The 15,378-nt window shown below is 54.2% G+C and overlaps 9 protein-coding genes across 9 annotated transcripts; 5 read left to right on the top strand and 4 right to left on the bottom strand.

The window, feature by feature from the left end:
• Positions 1–108: 108 nt before the first annotated feature.
• On the top strand, positions 109–2,532 carry MEF1 (Elongation factor G, mitochondrial; the record flags this gene model as incomplete). Its single annotated transcript, XM_064808162.1, has 1 exon — positions 109–2,532. One exon carries the CDS (start codon positions 109–111, stop codon positions 2,530–2,532), a length of 2,424 nt encoding a protein of 807 aa, XP_064653710.1.
• A 386-nt stretch (positions 2,533–2,918) lies between these two features.
• Positions 2,919–3,369, top strand: LTR77_010945 (uncharacterized protein; the record flags this gene model as incomplete). Its single annotated transcript, XM_064808161.1, has 3 exons — positions 2,919–2,981; positions 3,040–3,167; positions 3,222–3,369. 3 exons carry the CDS (start codon positions 2,919–2,921, stop codon positions 3,367–3,369), a joined length of 339 nt encoding a protein of 112 aa, XP_064653709.1.
• Positions 3,370–4,769: 1,400 nt separating this feature from the next.
• LTR77_010944 (uncharacterized protein) lies at positions 4,770–5,408 on the top strand (the record flags this gene model as incomplete). The annotated part of the gene is made up of 2 exons (XM_064808160.1): positions 4,770–5,034; positions 5,098–5,408. 2 exons carry the CDS (start codon positions 4,770–4,772, stop codon positions 5,406–5,408), a joined length of 576 nt encoding a protein of 191 aa, XP_064653708.1.
• A 342-nt stretch (positions 5,409–5,750) lies between these two features.
• Positions 5,751–6,611, bottom strand: LTR77_010943 (uncharacterized protein; the record flags this gene model as incomplete). The annotated part of the gene is made up of 1 exon (XM_064808159.1): positions 5,751–6,611. One exon carries the CDS (start codon positions 6,609–6,611, stop codon positions 5,751–5,753), a length of 861 nt encoding a protein of 286 aa, XP_064653707.1.
• A 593-nt stretch (positions 6,612–7,204) lies between these two features.
• LTR77_010942 (uncharacterized protein) lies at positions 7,205–8,315 on the top strand (the record flags this gene model as incomplete). The annotated part of the gene is made up of 2 exons (XM_064808158.1): positions 7,205–7,984; positions 8,040–8,315. The coding sequence occupies 2 exons, from the start codon at positions 7,205–7,207 to the stop codon at positions 8,313–8,315; spliced, it is 1,056 nt and encodes a 351-aa protein (XP_064653706.1).
• Positions 8,316–8,469: 154 nt separating this feature from the next.
• LTR77_010941 (uncharacterized protein) lies at positions 8,470–9,783 on the bottom strand (the record flags this gene model as incomplete). The annotated part of the gene is made up of 2 exons (XM_064808157.1): positions 8,470–8,796; positions 8,857–9,783. The coding sequence occupies 2 exons, from the start codon at positions 9,781–9,783 to the stop codon at positions 8,470–8,472; spliced, it is 1,254 nt and encodes a 417-aa protein (XP_064653705.1).
• A 298-nt stretch (positions 9,784–10,081) lies between these two features.
• Positions 10,082–11,869, bottom strand: LTR77_010940 (uncharacterized protein; the record flags this gene model as incomplete). The annotated part of the gene is made up of 6 exons (XM_064808156.1): positions 10,082–10,691; positions 10,750–10,986; positions 11,046–11,163; positions 11,214–11,474; positions 11,529–11,561; positions 11,617–11,869. 6 exons carry the CDS (start codon positions 11,867–11,869, stop codon positions 10,082–10,084), a joined length of 1,512 nt encoding a protein of 503 aa, XP_064653704.1.
• A 431-nt stretch (positions 11,870–12,300) lies between these two features.
• Positions 12,301–13,161, bottom strand: LTR77_010939 (uncharacterized protein; the record flags this gene model as incomplete). Its single annotated transcript, XM_064808155.1, has 2 exons — positions 12,301–12,826; positions 12,875–13,161. The coding sequence occupies 2 exons, from the start codon at positions 13,159–13,161 to the stop codon at positions 12,301–12,303; spliced, it is 813 nt and encodes a 270-aa protein (XP_064653703.1).
• Positions 13,162–13,491: 330 nt separating this feature from the next.
• Positions 13,492–14,749, top strand: LTR77_010938 (uncharacterized protein; the record flags this gene model as incomplete). The annotated part of the gene is made up of 5 exons (XM_064808154.1): positions 13,492–13,611; positions 13,662–13,765; positions 13,816–14,128; positions 14,181–14,565; positions 14,619–14,749. 5 exons carry the CDS (start codon positions 13,492–13,494, stop codon positions 14,747–14,749), a joined length of 1,053 nt encoding a protein of 350 aa, XP_064653702.1.
• Between the last annotated feature and the right edge of the window lie 629 nt (positions 14,750–15,378).

Below are 15,378 nucleotides of genomic sequence, written 5' to 3'. Positions count from 1 at the left end.
ACCGCGGCAAGATTGCGGCGAGACTCCCGAGAAAATGTTGTTTCATGTGAATGACGGCGACTGTCTCTACACTTCTTCTGCCAGTCACTCATTCACGCGACTCCGCCAATGCGAGCCACTGCCCTCGCCTCCCGCGCCTCCCTGCGCAACGCCGCCTTGCGCAATGGCGAGGCTCTGGCGTGCAGACGCACCTTTGCCTCCTACTCCCTCCCCATCCTCCGCCAAGCCAATGGCCAGAATCATCCGAGAATAGGGCTGTCACAATGCGGAGTACAGCAATGGCCGGCGCAAAGACGATGGCAGACCGGCGCGGCAGCAGCGGTGCAGGAGACGGCGGTCCACGACCCATCAGCACTGTCACAAGAAGCCATCGTGGAGAACCTGGACCCCCAGGAGGCGGCGCGACTGGACAAGGTGCGCAACATCGGAATTGCAGCGCACATCGACTCTGGCAAGACGACTGCCACCGAGCGCGTGCTCTTCTACACCGGCCGGATCAAGGACATTCATGAGGTGCGAGGGCGGGATGCCGTGGGAGCCAAGATGGACTCGATGGACCTGGAGCGTGAGAAAGGCATTACCATCCAGTCTGCCGCCACCTTCTGCGACTGGATCAAGAAGAACCCGGATCCGGTGTCAGGCGAGATGAAAGAGGAGAAGTACCACATCAACTTGATCGACACACCCGGCCATATCGACTTTACGATTGAGGTGGAGAGGGCGCTGAGAGTGCTGGATGGTGCTGTATTAATCTTGTGTGCCGTGAGTGGCGTACAGAGTCAAACAGTCACCGTGGACAGGCAGATGCGGAGATACAACGTCCCTCGCATCAGCTTCGTGAACAAGATGGACCGTGCTGGTGCCAACCCTTGGAAGGCTATTGATGGAATCAACCAGAAGCTAAAGATGGCGGCGGCAGCGGTACAGGTGCCCATCGGAATGGAAGACCAATTCAAGGGCGTGGTAGACTTAATACGGATGAAGGCTGTCTACTCCGAGGGTGAGAATGGCGAGGTGATTAGAGAAGATGAGGTGCCAGACGATATCAGGGAGTTTGCACAGGAGAAGAGGAGGAAGTTGATTGAGACACTGGCGGATGTGGATGAGGACATTGCCAACGCTTTCTTGGATGAGCGGACACCGAGCCCTCTCGAGATCAAGGCAGCGATCAGACGAGCGACCATCTCGTTGAAGTTCACGCCGGTGTTGATGGGGTCAGCGCTGGCGGACAAGAGCGTACAACCCATGCTTGATGCAGTCTGCGACTTCCTACCAAATCCAAGTGAGGTCGAGAACTTGGCGCTGGACCGAAAACGAGCAGAAGCACCTGTCAAGCTGGTATCCTACAATAGTTTGCCATTCGTGGGGCTGGCTTTCAAGCTCGAAGAGAGCAACTTCGGCCAACTCACCTACATTCGTGTCTACCAGGGCAAGCTCAAGAAAGGCGCCAACGTGACGAACGCACGAACCGGCAACAAGGTCAAGATCCCACGCATTGTCCGTATGCACTCGAACGAGATGGAAGATGTTCAGGAGATTGGAGCTGGTGAGATCTGTGCCGTGTTTGGCGTCGACTGCGCTTCTGGCGACACTTTCGCTGAGGGCGGTCTGGGCTATTCGATGACCAGCATGTTCGTCCCAGACCCGGTCATCTCGCTGTCCATCAAGCCGAAGCAGACGAAAGACACTCCAAACTTCAGCAAGGCTATGTCTCGCTTCCAGCGTGAGGACCCTACTTTCCGTGTTCACGTCGACAACGAGAGCGGTGAGAGCATTATCTCTGGTATGGGAGAGCTCCATCTCAGCATCTACGTTGAGCGTATGAAGCGTGAGTACCATGTCGAAGTCGTCACCGGCCAGCCTCAGGTTGCATACAGAGAAACGATGACCCAGCATGTCCCCTTCGACCACCTTCTCAAGAAGCAGACTGGTGGTGCTGGTGACTATGCCCGTGTCATTGGCTATATGGAGCCTACCGGCCAGCTCGGCGACAATGTCTTCGAGCAGCAAGTCATCGGTGGCACGATCAGCGAGAAGTACCTCTTCGCTTGCGACAAAGGGTTCCAGGCTTCTTGCATCGAAGGGCCCATGCTTGGGCACAAGGTTCTCGGCACTCGCATGATCATCAACGACGGCGCAACCCACATGACTGACTCCTCCGAACTGGCTTTCCGTACCGCGACGATGCACGCTTTCCGACAAGCCTTCCGGCAAGGCCAGCCGCAGGTGCTTGAGCCACTCATGAAGACGGTCATCACCGCTCCCAACGAGTTCCAGGGCAACATTGTCGGGTTGCTGAACAAGCGGAATGCCACAATCAATGATACAGAGATCGGGCCGGATGAGTTCGTGCTCACCGCAGACTGTTCGCTGAATGCAATGTTCGGCTTCAGCAGCCAGTTGCGGGCGGCGAGCCAAGGGAAGGGAGAGTTCACGATGGAGTTCTCGCATTATGCGCCTGCGCCACCGCAGTTGCAGAAGGAGTTGGTGGCGAAGCATGAGAAGGAGAGGATGGAGAGGAATAAGCGGTAGATCATCGCATACTTCTTTCGTGACAAGAGATGAGGTGTACTGTACAGGCATTTTTTCATGCATTGAGAGGTGTTCGGACTGGGCTGCGGGCTTCTTGTAGCATAGATGTAGATCGAGACTTGCTGCTTGGATGAAGCAGTTGATGTATATGTAGATACCATCATCTCCTCTTCTTGCTATTCAAACCACGACACCGAAGCCTCTCTATCTCATCTTCTTGACGTCGCCTTCATACCAGATTACGTGTACCTCGACGTTCTTCAATGGCCATTTCGTCAAGCCGAGGCATCTCGTTCGGCCCGAAGGTGTTTCTCACTCCTACTCCTACATTTACTTCCCTCCTACATCAATACATACACACCATCAGCAGTTCCTCTATAACCACAATGGCATCCTCAGAATTCAGCGTCGTTGCGGTATTGTACCCGAGGAAGGACAAGGCCGATGAGGTATTTTTATCCCCTCCGACCATCGTCAACAGACTTCAACAAGCTCACAGGATCACAGGTCGTCGGGCTTCTTCAAGAAGTAGCTCAATACGTCAAAGCCAACGAGCCTGGAACGCTGAAGTACGAGATCACCCGCTCGCTGCGACCGAACAAGGACGGGACGGAGGACATCGTCATGCTTGAGAGGTATGTTTCCTCCCCCAAACTGCTCTCCGACCATTCTACTTACCTTTGCTGCAGATACAAGGACCAACAGTCTTTGAAGACCCACGGCACGAGCGAGACGTTTACGGGTTTCCAGAAGAAATTGGCGAAGCTGGATCTGATGAGGGCGCCGATGATGCTGAAGATGGTCTCGGAGAAGGGGGGGTTTAGTTCGAGGCTGTAAGGTAGTTATGAAGCTCTTTGTGTCTCTGTCTACTGTCGGCCTGCTTGGGCAAACTTAAGGAGAGGGCAGAGCAAAGCAAGGTAGGCGCTTCCGATGCCCACAACTCTTGATATGTCATTACGTCCAACGGAGATGTCGTCGCTATTCCTTCCAGCGAATGCTAAAATACGAGAATTGGGTGGGCATGATTCCAGTCATGCTGATGCGATCAAGATTCGGGTTGTGCAGGTGGTACAAGGGGGCCTGCAGTCGAGGTTGTGACTCCACTAACGCATTAGAGGGACCTTCATTTGTTGCCGACAGACTCGTGTCACGGGGTTGTTACGAGGTAATGCGCAAGATTGGCCGTCCATTGTCATATGCTGACTGTGGAAGGTACGTCAGGCCATCCGTGCTGCCTTCTCATAGCAAGGCGATCGGCTTACCGTTCGCGGCACCAGTGGGAGGCCGGAAGGCGATCGAAGAAGTCGTCTTTACAACCGGCTCATCTCCCTCGTGTTCTTGCAGATCTCATATCCAAACTTTCGGGGCAAGGTACCTGATCGTTGTAGTTGATGGCCATCAGCGTACGTATCAATGAATACGGGAACGCATCGAGCGCCCGTCCGAACTTAGTGAATTCAAATTCCATCGGATACTTTGGCGCAGCTACGGCTGCGAGAGTAGCTCAGTACTTTCTTCTCCGGCTACAGCATGTCAGCTTAGTTTCACAGAAAAGCTCCAAACCCAATTGCTCACGCACCTAGCGGGCCTACACGGGCTACTTGCCACCACAAGAAGTGTACTATTGGGAGCCTCTGCAGCTCCAGCTGGACTTTGTAGCCGGTGGCTTGCTGTATGCACGCGCTCAGCTGGGTACTTCAGATCTTCTGGACCTCTCGTCGTTCCAATCTTTCGAGCGTCACTGGGTACATCGATCAGGCTTTGTCCATCATTGCGTCGTCCGAAGCTGGAACGGCCTCGCTAATTGCCTTTAAACACACGTTGTGAGCCACGGTCGTCCATTAGCAAACCATGGTAAGCTTCTCTTCTCTTCTGTCCAGAAGGGCCCATGCAACTCCCCGCTCTTCCCGAACAGAATCAATAGAAGCTTGCGTCGGCTTGGCTGAGTTTGGGACGAATACGAGGCACACCTCCTCCGAATCTCGTAGCCCATCGTTTCTGCTGGTCACACCTACCACTCTGCTTTGGCACCATCAGCTGAGAGTGGATTGAGTATGCGAGAAGACTCCTCTGGCGTCAACACGACATCTCTTTTGCGTTTGGCGCTTGACGTAGGGTCGTGGAAGCGTGGCCATGCGAGGTGTATAAGAAGGTAGGAGTATCTTGTTGTCCAATTCATTCGATCAGCATACCACCAGTACCCTCACCTGCCCACATTTAAATCAATACACATCAACATGAAGTTCACCCTCGCAATCCTTACCACGCTGGTTGCTGCCGCCGCAGCCAGACAGTCCAAGCCCTTCCACCTGAAGGCCGTGTCTGACAACAGCACTGTGGACGGCACCTACTTCTTTGCATGCCATGAGGGCGCAGCAATCGAGGGACTATGTATCGGCAGTAAGAAGCTTGCACAGGCCGACAACTTCCGTCTGAACAACACGAGGTCCCAGCCGAACGTTGGTTCTCTGGCATGGCTGCTGAAGGGTGGCAACTTTAAAGGTGCGTGAGATTCGTCCGTGAGATACGTCGCTGCGAGACGCATTCATGCTGAACCGTTACCAGTGTCCGAGACGATGACCTTGTACACTGACCCATCCACGAACGTCGCCCTCCCCCTCTTCGAGCCCGGCTACGACTCTGCTTACGTCGGCTTCGATTCGGATGACAAGATGTACATCCGTGTGTACCTCGACGACACCAAGAACCCACCGAACAGCGTGAACGGCAAGAAGCTATACCGCTGGCTCACGTGTACGACGTACTACACCGGCTACACTTATCAAACACTGGCGTGGCAGCTTGGCGAGGCGGAGGCGCAGAATCCAACGTGTGAGCCGGTGACGGTGAAGCGGGTGTTTGTGAATGATGACTGAGAAGCTGAGGGAGTGAGGTAGTCAAGGACCAATACTTGTGCTGTAAAATGTGTTTGCATCCCATTTTCCAGAAGTAGTCCCTCGAATGATGTCTCGAAGCTCACTGCAACCAGAAGGCCCGTCACCATGATGATGACAGCATTCATCTCAAGCCGTGAGACAGCTGATTCCGTAGCCAGTGGGACGGTCAGAGCGGTGCCAGTACCACTTGTTGTATTCCATTCGCAGCTCTGGCATGGTGGAGAAGCCAACTGCGCAGCCCTCACTTCTTTGGCGCATGCGGTGCATGCTCGAGAGCGATGCGATTTATTTCGTTGGATCACCTTGCAATAACACCTCTTCTCAACCGAGCCACCTCCATACAGCCCCGGCAGATATCGCTACTATCGCAACTCCCACTGCGAGATTGAATGCTGAATGCTTCAACGCCTTTACAATGAAAGCACCAAACGCATTTTCCAGCGCAGCCGCCTCGTTCAGTCGCGGAAAAGGCACTTTGGGTACCGGCTTCTCCAGGAACGTACAGAGAGGCGCCCAGCCACTGCTCAGTTCAAACTCCAACATTCTCTCCTTTGGTACACCAGCTCGAATCTCAGCGTAGTGCTTCCGGTACGCTTTGCGAGCATTACTTTTCGCCTCCGCCAGCTTCCTACTCCCGAACAACGCCTCGATCCACCCTGCGCCGAGATTGCTGATTCGACCAAACCAAAGAGGATCGGTGAAGCGGATTACGTTTCGTCCCACTGGGTTCAACAATCCCTCTAGCAGCACTTCCATGCTCTGGTACCACCTCTCCTCATCTCGCTCGACGAGCACCACTTTCACTCCGGGATATGCGTCGAGAAGTTCCTGCCAGAAGAGCACAGCGGGTGCGTCAGTGATGGCGGCGGAATGGCCCAGCAGCTTGTCGAAGTGCTTCCTCCAGTCGATCGGCTTGCCTTTGCTGTGGAATTTGTACTGCAGTGCTTCCTGCCACATGTCGGCGTCCTGGACGTTGGAGAAGACGCTGGAATAGTGGTAGGGTGATTGGTAGCCGAGAATCGCCAGCGCTTCCTGCATCGAGAACGTGCCAGTCCGAGGGGCGCCTAAGCAGAGCACTTGCATGGGCACGACGCGGTGGCATTTGTGGCGGTCGATGTTGAGGTCCGAGTTGTGGATCACGACCCAGGCGCCCAAGCTGCTGTAGTCTTTTCCGGGTGCCATGGCTGGAGATGTTGGTAGTACGAACAGGACCAAGGGTGAGAGATGGTGCGAAAGCGGACGTTTAGAAGAACCTGAAAGGCAAGCACTTACACGCAGAGGAGGAGTTTGGGGCAGTATTTGTGGATCGCACAACGGATGCGACTAGAAGTTCAGCTGGTGAGCCCTACAACGATGCAAGTCGGGATCCCCAGGGCTGAGATCCAGTAGAACTAGTCGGTCATGACCAATTGCTATAGCGCAGTCGAACCCTTTTTATGCTCCATAAATCGTTCAGGTCTCAACTGACTGCTCATGTCAGCTCCTTCGGTGATGAAGGTGTAAGAAGCGAACTGGTTGATGGTGGTGTGTTCTGACGCCTTTGCGACCCGCCAGAGTCGCTCGCCAGCGACAGATCGCTGTCAGGGCCGTATCCCTGTTGAAGCATCGACCTTGCAATTGACGGCGGATGGCCACAAGAACGATGCCGTTCATACTACATGTATGTAGTGTGGACACGGTGGCAGGGGTGGCCATCGGGACTCGCTTTCGCGCTGTTCGGAGAATTCGCACACCTCTCAAGGCTCGCCCCGGCAAAGCCTCAGCGCACATGAATGATGGATATGGTCGAATTCTTCTCTCTTCTCGGCCTTCCTGCTCGTCTCGCCGGTCGTGCATTGCTGATCTCTCGCTACGTGAGCAATCGAGGCTCGACAGCCCGCATCACCACCGACTATGCCGAGAAGAGATACGGGAAGAGCGTGCGATGGAAGCCATGGCTGATGATTGACGTGAAAGAGCTCGAGGAGACGCAGGACTTGATCAACCATGGCACAGACGCGCAGGTGGAGAGTTGGAGGATCAGCCAGTTGAGTGTGTGCGGCATGATAGCCATTATCGTGGGTGGAACGGTGCACGAGTTACTCCGTACAAGCGATACTGACAAAGGACAGGGCGGCCTCATCAGCTCATGCGCGGTTACGGCCCTGCAACTACCAACACTTGAAGAGTGCCATTACGTCGCCCGGGGCAGCTTCGTCATGTCCCTCATCCTGTCTTTGCTGTCAGTCTTTTTCTCCGGCCTCCAGCAGTCGTCCTTTGGTGGGCAGATTGAGACAAAAGACCTGCGGATATGGCTTGCCGACGGGAGGCATTTGAGTGACTCGACCGGACAATGGGAACTGCAGAGCTCCGTGGTGGCACATATGATCTTGAAGGCGCCGTTCGAGATAGTGGTCATGGGCATCCTGCTGTTCATTGTTGGTATGGGTACCTACCTTGGGAGCAGCTGGAAAAACAGTCTATCACTGTCAACGGGCAGCGGAGGAAACAGAGCAATCTTGATTGCCTTTGTCGTGCCTACAGTATTCGTACTGCTGATGTACGGTCATATACTGGTATGTACCACGCATTCTCGGGATCTACTCGGCTGACGGTGTCGTAATTCCACAGGGCTTAAAGGACAGAGAAATGGTGATAGCTGCCGACCATGGCGGTCTGCAGGCAATGACAAAAGGGCAGAACGCAGTCACAGGACTTCCTCGCGATGTGGAGGCTTCTCTTCAGCAGGACACATACAAAAGGGGCCATGGCGAAACCAAGGCTGTGAGCTCAGAGTTCCAAGAGCTGAGAAGTATGCTCCAGACGGCCATCGATGCTCAGAGGCAGTGCGCCAAAGCCAGTGAGGACATTGCTAAACACTACGAGCGCCTCCTCAACAACGGATGAAGTTCTCAGATGGGTCATGGAAGTCCAAGAGAGATCAGACTGCTGGTTGGTCCACACGCCTTCCGCATGGGATCTGAACGGCAAGCTCGATGTTCACCATGGCGTACCTACGAATGTACCTGCAGTCTTACATAGACGGGCCCGAATGGCAGCCTCAAGCATTGACATTGTCATTACTTGACACCGCAAGCACAGCTTCCCGTATCATCTCGACCAGGTCGTGCGCCTCCTCCGGCGTGAGAATGAACGGCGGTGCCAATATGATAGCATTCACCACCGGCGAGCACAAATATACCGCTGCACCTCGCTCCAAGCATGCATCGGTGACTCTCGATGCCATCGGTCCAGCAAGTTCCACCCCCAAAAACAAGCCCATACCCCGAACCTCGCCCACGCACGGCACTCTTGAGCGAAGCTGGGCTTCAAGCAATTCTCCAACTCTCCTCACATTACCGAGGAGATCCCGCTTGTCTATTGTCCGCTGTGTGGCAAGCGCTGCTGCACAAGCGATCGGATGGGCTTGATACGTATGTGCACTTACGAAAGCATTGGCTTTCGAGGACTGCTCCAGCTGATCGGCGACAGTAGGACTGATCAGGACTCCAGAGATTGGCTGGTAGCCGGCAGCTAGACCTTTGCCGATGGTCTGCAGGTCAGGTTGCACTCCGCCGAGAGACTGCCATGCGTGGGTAGTGCCGACTCGTCCCAAGCCGCACATTACCTCATCGAAGATGAGCAAACTTCCGTAGCGATCGCAGAGCTGTCTCAGTCGACGGAGGTACCCTTTCGCGGCTGGAACGGCTCCGAGGGTGGCACCAACAACCGGCTCGACGATGACAGCGGCAACCGTACTTGGGCCTTCCTCGATAAACAGCTGTTCCATTTCCAAGGCCAACTGGTCAACATAATCGTCCTCCCTTTCTCCTGGTAGCCCATCGCGTGAGTAGTGGCAAGCACTCGCATGGCGGAACACTGGCGACAGAATCGGTTCGAAGGGTTCACGCCGCACTGGATTGAAACTGGCTGACAAGGCTCCGATGGTGTTTCCGTGGTACGAGCCGTAACGGGCAATGTATTTCGTTCGTTTCGGTTGTTGTTTACAGAGGTGGTAATGTCTGGCCAGTTTTATCGCCGTTTCAATAGCCTCCGAACCCGAGCTCAGGAAGACTGCTTTCGAAAATGCGCCATCGCTGAGGCTGATGAAATGTTGTGCCAGTTCTTCGGCCGGCCTATTCGTGAAGAATGACCCGTGCACGAACGACAACTTCCTGGCTTGCTCCACGATGGCATCGATCACGACTTGCTCACTGTGCCCGAGACATGATATTGCGGCCCCGGAACAGCCGTCCAGAATGCGAGTTCCATCCTCCTGGATGATGTACACACCATCTCCGGAGACCGCTTCAGGATATTGCTTGGTGGTTGACCTCTGCAACAAGGCGGACTGGGGATGTTCGATTGGGCCCATTCTGCAGGCTGTTGGGAGTCCAAGCATCTGCGAGTTCTTGCAGTCTCAGGCTCTCCAGTGTACTTCAGTCATTCGACGAGACAAAGCAGGCTACAGAGGATGTTTATATGTTACCGGAGCTGGCCGAGAGCGGCATCAAGGACGGAACAGGCCGATTACAGAAAGTCTTTCGATGGCACGACCTCCGCAGTCGCAGGAACTGAGCTTCTATACCTCCTACCACGATCAAAAGTGTCCAACAACCTCTGGTATTCGATCCCGCCCGGCCACTCTCCTGTTGATGTCTCCAATTTCCTCCTCACTCCGACCGGCTGACGCCAGCCCCACCTGTCGACGCCTCGTCCTCCGCAGCATACTCCCTCTCTGCCTTCGTGGGAAAGCGAGGAAGCACTTTGAATATGATAGGCAGCAACGCGGCCAGGATTGCACCAACACCACTAAAGCAGGCCACTGCGGTGAACCCCTTGATGTAAGCTGGTCCGTCGCTGTCTGGCCAGAGCTGGCTCCCGTACAGAGCGCTTATGTTTCCAACAGCGTTTGCGGCGGCGATCGCGACGCTTCTCTTCTCCGAAGGCAATGGCATGAATTCTGTCAGCCAGGTCAAAATCAAAGGCAGTGTCGCGTACACCCCAGCGATGAAGAAGCAGATGAAGGCATAGCGGGCAGCGGCAATACTGGCGAATGCAACAATCAGGCCACTCGTGAAAGCGAGGGTGAGGCCGCCTGTGATATGCCAACGTCGATCGCCAGTACGGTCCGATGATTGAGAAAGGGCGATGAGTCCGACTGTGCCGACTACCCAAACGGGCACAGTCATCCACTGCGCTTCGACGCCTTCATATCCCATCTGCTGCAGCACTGTCGGTACGAAATAGTTCAAGATGGCGGATCCGTTGTCGAGCATGTACCTGGAAGCGAAAAGTCAGAGGATGCATCCGAATGGCCACCGATGATTCGTTCACTCACAGCACCATGAAGAAGTATGTCCGCAGGTCGGACAGGGCAGCCTTGAAAGCCTCGAAAGCGGTGAATTTGCGAGGAACGTGAGTTGCCTCTTTTGATCGTCGGTCAGCGAGTACTCTGGCAGCCAACAGCTGCCTCTGTTCTGGCTTGAGCCATTTCGTCGTTGCAGGGTAGTTTGGCAGGACCGTGATAGCGACGGCTGCGGTTGCTACGGTCAGGATTCCTTCGATGAGGAACAGCCTATGGACAGCCCATCAGCCTTCACGTTCCACAAAGCTGGGTTCAACGGTAACACTCACCACCGCCATCCAGCCATGCCTCTTGAACCATCAAGACCCGATATGACGGCCCCAGAGATCAAACCGCTGGCGGCTCCTGAAAAGCACAACGCGGTGAAGAAGATCGAAAACCGTTTGCCTGAACAGCGTCAGCGTTCGCCATCACCACTGGAGGAGTCCACTACGTACCGACTTCGTTCCTCTTGTACCAGCACGTCATCAGATACAGCACACCAGGCAGGAAGCCTGCTTCTATCAAGCCCAAGAAGAATCGATAGGCCAACATGCCGCCGTAGGAGTCCACTTGTGACATGCCGCACACTAGAGCACCCCATATCGCCATGATCCCGGGCAGGTAGAGGCTCGGCCTGGACCGGGCCAATATCAGGTTGGAAGGAATCTCTCCAAGCAAGTATGCAATGAAGAAGATGTTAATAAGCATAGCGTAGGCTTCTCCGTGTCAGCATGGTCATCAGACTGGACGATTCGCAGGATAGCGCTCACCTTGGTCATCCATTCCCAATGCGTCAGTCATGCCTTGGTTGCGTCTGTCAGTTCATCAATCTATCCGACGGATCAGAAGAGTACCCACCCGCAGCTTTTGCGTTACCAATATTGTTGCGGTCGACGTATGCGAGGATACACATCCACCATAGCATCGGGATCATAATCCAATCGATCTTTCGAATAAGCTTCCTCTCCAGCTCTGGATCTGGGACGTATGTCATTCCATCGTCGAGCTCAGCAATGTCGCCTTTGCCGAAGTCTCCGGAGGACGTTGGGCCATGAGGCTCGACCGTCAACGAGACCCTGTTCTTCGCGGCCCCATCGATTGCAGTAGTCATGTTCTCGGCGGGTGGACGATGCAAGTGAAGAAGGTGTTCTTAACAATTCTTCGACGAGATGAAACTAGGTGTTCCGTCACAAAAGCAGCATGGGACTTACCTTTATGGCATGTTGACGGCCTTGCATATATGTCAACGAGAAGCTGTTGGTTATCTCTCTGCGGATACCTGCCGGGCGGCCAAGCAAGGATACAAGATACATGATAGGGACGTGCCGAAGAACTCACCCATGACTCGAAAATCGGCCAACTTGCCCAGGCTTGCATCCTCGAAAGCATCGGCTTAGACCGCAACGACCAGCAATGGGCAGAGTGCAGTGTGAACAGTGGGTATTGAAACGCGGACAAAGACCGATGGCCCCATGATTGTGTACAGCCAATCTACGTAGGGTCTGCGAATGCTCAACGCACTGTCCCCCGCCAGACGAGTCCTCAGTTCTGCGAATCGCCATGCTCGAGAAGCTCTCTTGCAGTGCGCGGGACCTGCTGATTTGCTTCCATCCGTTCCTCCTCGGTCCACTGTGCGAAAGGTGTCCTGACGATGGCCGAGTACAGCCATCGTCCCAAAGTGTACACATCATACACTGGGAGCTTGGTCGCTTGCTGCAGACCATACGCAAATGGTGGGAACTGCGTACACTCCAGAACCAAGGCGCCAATGTCCGGATGACGCTTGATATGCGCATGCGCTGTTGCAACCAGTTCCGCTTCCAGAGCTTCGAAGTCGTATGGTGCTCCATCACGGATGTACCTTTTCATGTACCCGTCCTTTGGTGGGCCTGCGATGTGAATCTGGCTATGGTCCTGGATACCTATAGCGTTGAGGTGAGTTCCATTCAGCCGGCTTCCGTCAAAGGTCAAAACACCTATTGCTTGCTGAGGCGGCAGAATCGTCCGGATGGTAGGCAACTGCAGAAGCGAGGATGCCGCAACGGGGACTGGCAGGCGGCGAGATAATCTGGTGGACTATTAGCATGAAGGCATTCCCCATTTCTCCAACACTTACTCTTTCTGCGCCAGCACCAAGAACCCACAACTCGTGATGATGCCGACTGCCCCTCGAGCAACTAGGTCTTCGCCGGCAGCGACGAAATTGTCGATGAAGTCCTGACCATAAGTCTCGCTCGATACCAAGCGAACAAGCAGCGAGTCTTTTGCCATTGCCTGGATCGTAGGAAAGTCGAAGGTTCGAGGGTTGTTGACATCTCCTGGCGACCTGAATATCTTGATCTCCGACATTAACAGTCCAAGAGGCGGCTGCCGCGGTCGATCAGGCTCGCCGAGTGAGCCCATGGTTGCAGGTGAGATGATAACGCTTCTTTCTCGCAAGTTCAATCAATGCAGAGCTTCAAGGCTATATCTTGATTCCTTTCTTAGCCGGAGCTAAACAATCGAAGAGCGTTGCTGATGTGCTTGCCTTCATACATCGCATCCACCCGAATCGGCTTGAACCGGGACCCACAGCGATCGCCTTCGCACATGCAGGGCGGCATCTGTAGACAGACCCACAGCAAGATAGTCCCGTATATGAGAAGTGAGCAACAAGGACAAGAAGCTCAGCCTTGTCAGTCGATCTGATAGCCTATGCTGAGCAAAGCAAGAGAGACAATATCAGCGCTCATAATGTCGCCACCACAGAACGTGCGAAGAAGCAATGGAAAACCGAAGGTGGTCTCGATATCGTATCCATCGTGGGCCGGCAAAGAATATCTAGAGGCATTCGAGAAGGAATTTGAGCTCCATGTATGTCGAGTCTGCGAATTTCGAAATTCTGCAATTGCTGATTGATGCAGTGGATTGAGCCGAGCGATCGAGCAGGCACAGTAGCTGCATTGAAGGCCAAGGTGGAAAGCGATGGGCCTTTTGAAGCCATCGCCATCCTCATGGGAACGGGACCGTAAGCAAGTCTGCAGTCGTTGGTGGCGTGAGATGCTCATGGGCAGACAGATACGAACCATTCGATGAGGAGATGCTGAAGCCATTGTTACCTCAATGCAAGATTCTTGTTTCTGCGTCTGCTGGATACGACGATTATGATGTTGAATGGATGACCAAGAACAACATCCTCTTCTGCAACAGCCGAAAAGCCGTTGATGAGTCCACTGCAGATCTGGCCGTCTTCCTAACGCTGGGGATCTTGCGGGACTACAGCAGGTTGCATATTAGCATGCGAGAGGGTAGATGGCGAGGAGGTTTGGCGCCGGTCCGGGATCCTGCAGGGCTGACCTTGGGCATCATCGGTATGGGCGCAATCGGAAAGGTGCGTATTACGACAGTGTCCTTGCACGTTCTCAGGTACTGACCATTCCCAGCATGTTGCACGCAAGGCCAAGGTGTTCAACATGAAGATCGTGTATTTCCAACGGAACCAACTGCCAGACGATATGGAACGCAGCTTGGATGCCACGTACTGCGGAACCTTGAGCGAGCTGTTCCGAGTATCAGACGTCGTGTCTGTGAACTGTCCTCTCAACCAAAACACTCGCGGCATGATTGGCAGGGAGCAGCTGAGCATGATGAAAGATGGCAGCTTTCTGGTGAACACTGCTCGCGGGGCCATCATTGACGAGCCAGCTTTGATCGAAGCTTTGGAGAGCGGAAAGATCGCTCGAGCCGGGATGGATGTCTTCGTTGGTGAGCCTCGACCAAACAAATACTTCCTGGAGAGCGACAGGGTCATGATCCAGCCTCATATGGGTAAGTGGTCTGTTTCGGGTTCTTCGGCCTCCATGCTGACAAGACGTTCGCAGGCGGCATCACCGACATGGCGTGGCAAAAGGCATATCGAGAGGCGTTGGAGAACATGAGGTCGTTCTTCGCGACCGGCAAGGCCATATCACCAATCAATGCTGAGCGATTGGAAAGTGCGTCGACTACGTAGGTAGATGAATCGTATAGAGTGCATTCTGGATGGATGCAACGCCATGATTCAGGCCTGGTGCGGAGACAATCTCCTTGCCGACAGTACCGATGTTTGGCCGGATAACAAGGAGCTTAACATCCGTATCAACAGTCGTATCGTGATAGCAACAGCTACAATGCCGTTGTATACCATGACCCTCCTTAGACTGAGTCGACACTACGTTAATCCTTCGCTACCACGATAGCCTTACAATGTCATCCGCCACTCCGCCGTCCAAGCGGATCCGGATCGCATGTTCTCAATGCAAGCGCCGAAAGCAACGAGTAGGCAGAACCATTACGAACAGCGTGACCGGTGCTGATGTACTGTAGTGTGATGGAGGAACGCCTTCCTGTGGTAACTGTCGCAAAAGTGGCCAGAGTACGCAACGTCGTCTCAGCTCGAGCTTGCTTCCTTATTCACCATGATCAGACTGTACGCTGGAAGACCCATCTACCAAACGCAGGATACCACCAGGCTACATCGAGACTTTGGAGCAGAGAGTCGAATACCTCGAATGTCTGCTCTCCCGGTCCCGCTCAGAGACATCTGTGGACGACACACGCACTATTGATGCTTCCATCTCATTCAATTCCCCTGGAACCTCT

The sequence above is a fragment of the Saxophila tyrrhenica genome (genome assembly GCF_035928015.1).
Source record: "Saxophila tyrrhenica strain CCFEE 5935 chromosome Unknown scaffold_28, whole genome shotgun sequence".
NCBI lineage: Eukaryota > Fungi > Ascomycota > Dothideomycetes > Mycosphaerellales > Extremaceae > Saxophila > Saxophila tyrrhenica.
This window is presented reverse-complemented; position numbering and strand designations above follow the sequence as displayed.